We start from the raw sequence: 3660 nt of genomic DNA, 5'->3' as shown, positions 1-3660 counted from the left end.
AGGCTGGGGATTCCGGGATGGAACAGAGTCCATAAACCTAAAGGTAGGCTGGGGATTCCGGGATGGAACAGAATGCAGATGACTAAAGGAAGGCTGGGGATTCCGGGATGGAACGGAGTCCATAAACCTAAAGGAAGACTGGGGATTCCGGGATGGAACAGAATGTAGATGACTAAAGGAAGGCTGGGGATACTGTAAGCTGCCAAGCAGAGTGGTAACATGGTTTCTGTTGCAGGGAATTTTTAGGAGTCAGTCTCATGGCCATAAAACCTGGGGCCCTTGACCCAGACATCAGAGAGAGGAGCACAGGCCTGGCTGCAGCTGCTACAGGGCCACACACCCACAGTACCACTTCACTTGTCCTCTACTTGAACCGGGTTTCCCAGGACTCCTTGGGTCCTTTTTCTTACCCACTGTTAAGGCTCACACCTGATGAGGCAGAGGTAGCTGGGTAAGTAATCTGCAGCCAGGTAAGTGACCCTCCAGATCCAGCGTGCAGCTTTATTCCTAATTATTATCCAAATGACTTGATTCCAGTGGGTGGCCTGTGCTTCCTATGACTTGCATACATACATTGACTCTGTGGAAGTTATTGACTTCTGCTATAATTACTTTCTCCACAGCTCGCTGTAGAGTAGGTGGTGTAACTTACACTGACCCGAGAGGCTCAAGGAGCGCCCAGCAATCCCTGGAGGAACAAAGGTTGGGAAACATTGGGCCAACCTGTCACAGATGTAATTCTCGGTATCTGTTCTTATTCTGTATATAAGAAAAGTCAAAGCAGAGGTGTCCGTAACATCCACCAGCCAATGACAATCCTCCCGGCCATATAGTCCAAGCAGCTTTACTGCACAAGCAAAGTTTCTTCTCGTTGACTTCTTTCTCAATCTATGAATAAAATAAATGCAATTCACAAATCTCTGGACTGGCATTTTAGGGATTAGAATTTAGGAAGAAAACTCCTTCCCGGGGTGCACTTGTTATGAGCAGGGAGTAGAAGAACTATGATATGATTATGATATATAAATTCCTTGTTTGTGTTTTATCATTCCAGGGGATGGAAAGCTGAGCAGCTCGGATGAGGAGAAGACGGCAGGAAGGTTGTCCGCTTGTAGTGACCATGAAGAAGATGAAACCTCCGGGGACAGCTGTGGCGATGAGAATCTTAAGGACCATGAAAATGGACCAACAAGAACTCGAGGTAAAGGGAAGAACAGTGGCCCGGACCTCGGGAAAGATAGAGCAGGGACTGCTGCAAAGAGTCGAAGGCGTAGAACTGCCTTCACCAGCGAGCAGCTCCTGGAGCTGGAGAAAGAGTTTCATTGTAAGAAGTATCTTTCCCTGACCGAGAGGTCGCAGATTGCCCACACCTTAAAGCTCACTGAGGTACAAGTGAAAATTTGGTTTCAGAACCGTCGAGCCAAATGGAAACGCATCAAAGCTGGGAATGTCAATAGTCGGGCAGGCGAACCCGTCCGCAACCCAAAAATTGTGGTGCCCATCCCAGTGCATGTGAACCGTTTCACCATCAGGACACAACAGATGGAGGGATCCCGACCGTAATGAAAATGTAAAGATATTTAGGATGAGAAAATGAAGCCAAAATTCTATAGGCAGAAAAACTGAAAATAAAGCGGAGCCTGGTAAACCTCATGCTGAGAACTATTCCAGGATTTGTAAACTATTGTACATGGAAGCCAGTGATGAATTCTGGATTATGATGAGGACTGCGATACGGACGATTGCCATTGTAATTCTTCCAGGGAGTGACAATCCAGCCACAAAATCTAACCCACTTATTTCACATTCACAATATTTCATCCTTTTATTAGCTAGGAAAGGAATTATAACAAATAAACTGCAATGATTAAGCTGAACAAAAGATGCATCTATTGCCATGGCACTGCAGAATGTCATGGAGCAACTGAAATAAAATAGATATAATAGTAGAGTAATGTGTCGGTGGAGCTCGTCATAAGGCTCAGATATTAAATGGCTTCATTGCCATCGCTACAAGAGCTTCTATGCCGGGGGCCTTTTTAATTGAATATTTGGTGGTCATACACATTCAGATGTGCTGCTTCCCACAGATACAACCTAAGCTCTGCAGATTGCACACTTTGCAACTTTCATGATTTCTTTTTATGATTACCAGATATAAATATAAACGTTGTGTTGTACCTGCTATACTTAGTTTAGGAGGAAAATGAGTTATTCACACATCATTCACCTGACGAAACATAATGTAGTCAAAAATAAAAGCTTGCAATCTGGGTGAAAAGTACACAAAGCTGAATCACAGCAAACTATAGAAAAGTCCATACAGAGGGCAAGAAGGTGGAGATTCACTGGAAGATTCTATAGGAAAAGGCAGAAAATGGATCTTCAGTAATGAGTTAAATAATAAAGGATAGAAAGTGAAGCAGTATTCCGAAAGTCAATAAGAAGGGGCAGAATGTGGAGCATCAGTAGGGGTATCTATAGGGTGGTGGTAAGACAATAGAGGGGAATAAAGAAGGGGCAGATGGTGGAGCATTAGTAGGGGTATCTATAGGGTGGTGGTAAGACAATAGAGGGGAATAGAGAAGGGGCAGATGGTGTAATATCAGAAGGGGTATTTATATGGTGGTGGTATGACAATAGAGGGGAATAAAGAAGGGGCAGATGGTGTAATATCAGTAGGGGTATCTATAGGGTGGTGGTATGACTATGGAGGAGAATACACAAGGGATGGAAGGTGGAGCATTAGATGAAGTATCTATGGGGTATTTATATATATACACCTATACAGGAGAATACAGAAGGGGCAGAAGGTGTAACATCAGAAGGGGTATCTATATTAGTAATTTCTCCTATAAGATCCCATATTATTTTATACACTTTCAACATCCCTACTTATACCTTAGAAAAGAAGAAGGAAGACAAATTAAAATGGGATCTTCACAACAGTCATATAAAAATTTCAACATTTTATTACAATTTGCTTAATTAAAAAAAAATGCCATAAAAGGTTTTTTCTTATTTGTTAAAAACAACATTCCATCGTGTGATATCTACCGGGGTTATCTTTTAGCTAACGCGTTTCGTAGGCAGAGTCCACTTCTTCAGGGATATGGTTCAACATAAGTAAGTATCTCAGCACTACAATACAATACAAAAGGGCTACCATCGCCATGAATACGTATTTCATACTTCATCTCTCTTCGAGGTTACTACCAATGGAATCCACATCATATTTTTCAAGAAAATAGGACATCAATGGATATATGGAACAGAAAAATATAATTCATGTAATCAATGTAGATGGATCTCTGAACCTCAGGATAAATCTTTCAAGGGAAAGTTACCTCTCATTGTCAAACCTAAATTTAAAAAAAACGTCAATTGTGGCACAGTGGGAATATTATACTTGGCTTCTTCCACTTGCGGTAGATACTATGTAGGTAAAACGAAACAATGTTTTCAAAAACAGATATATAAACATATTTACCTAATAACTAATGGAAAAATAACAAAACACGTCTTAGCCACCATATAGGATCATAAATATAATCCAAATTCACTTAGATTTATAGCTTTAGAGGACACGAGATCAGTAGGGGTATTTATATGGTGGTGGTAAGACAATAGAGGAGAATAGAGAAGGGGCAGAAGGTGGAG

General features: G+C 41.6%; 1 protein-coding gene across 1 annotated transcript in view; it reads left to right on the top strand.

The window, feature by feature from the left end:
* The window catches only part of GBX1 (gastrulation brain homeobox 1), a 6109-nt gene extending 4160 nt beyond the window's left edge, over window positions 1–1949 (top strand). The window contains exon 2 of the mRNA XM_072413149.1: window positions 1055–1949. Within this exon, the coding sequence (XP_072269250.1) occupies window positions 1055–1563 (509 nt within the window). The 3' untranslated portion in view covers window positions 1564–1949. The remainder of the gene's footprint in view (window positions 1–1054) is intronic.
* The last annotated feature ends 1711 nt before the right edge of the window (window positions 1950–3660 follow it).

The sequence above is a fragment of the Pyxicephalus adspersus genome, chromosome 5 (assembly GCF_032062135.1).
Source record: "Pyxicephalus adspersus chromosome 5, UCB_Pads_2.0, whole genome shotgun sequence".
Classification (NCBI taxonomy): Eukaryota; Metazoa; Chordata; class Amphibia; order Anura; family Pyxicephalidae; genus Pyxicephalus; species Pyxicephalus adspersus.
Note: the sequence above shows the minus strand (reverse complement) of the source record. Positions and strands in the feature narration are given on the sequence as shown.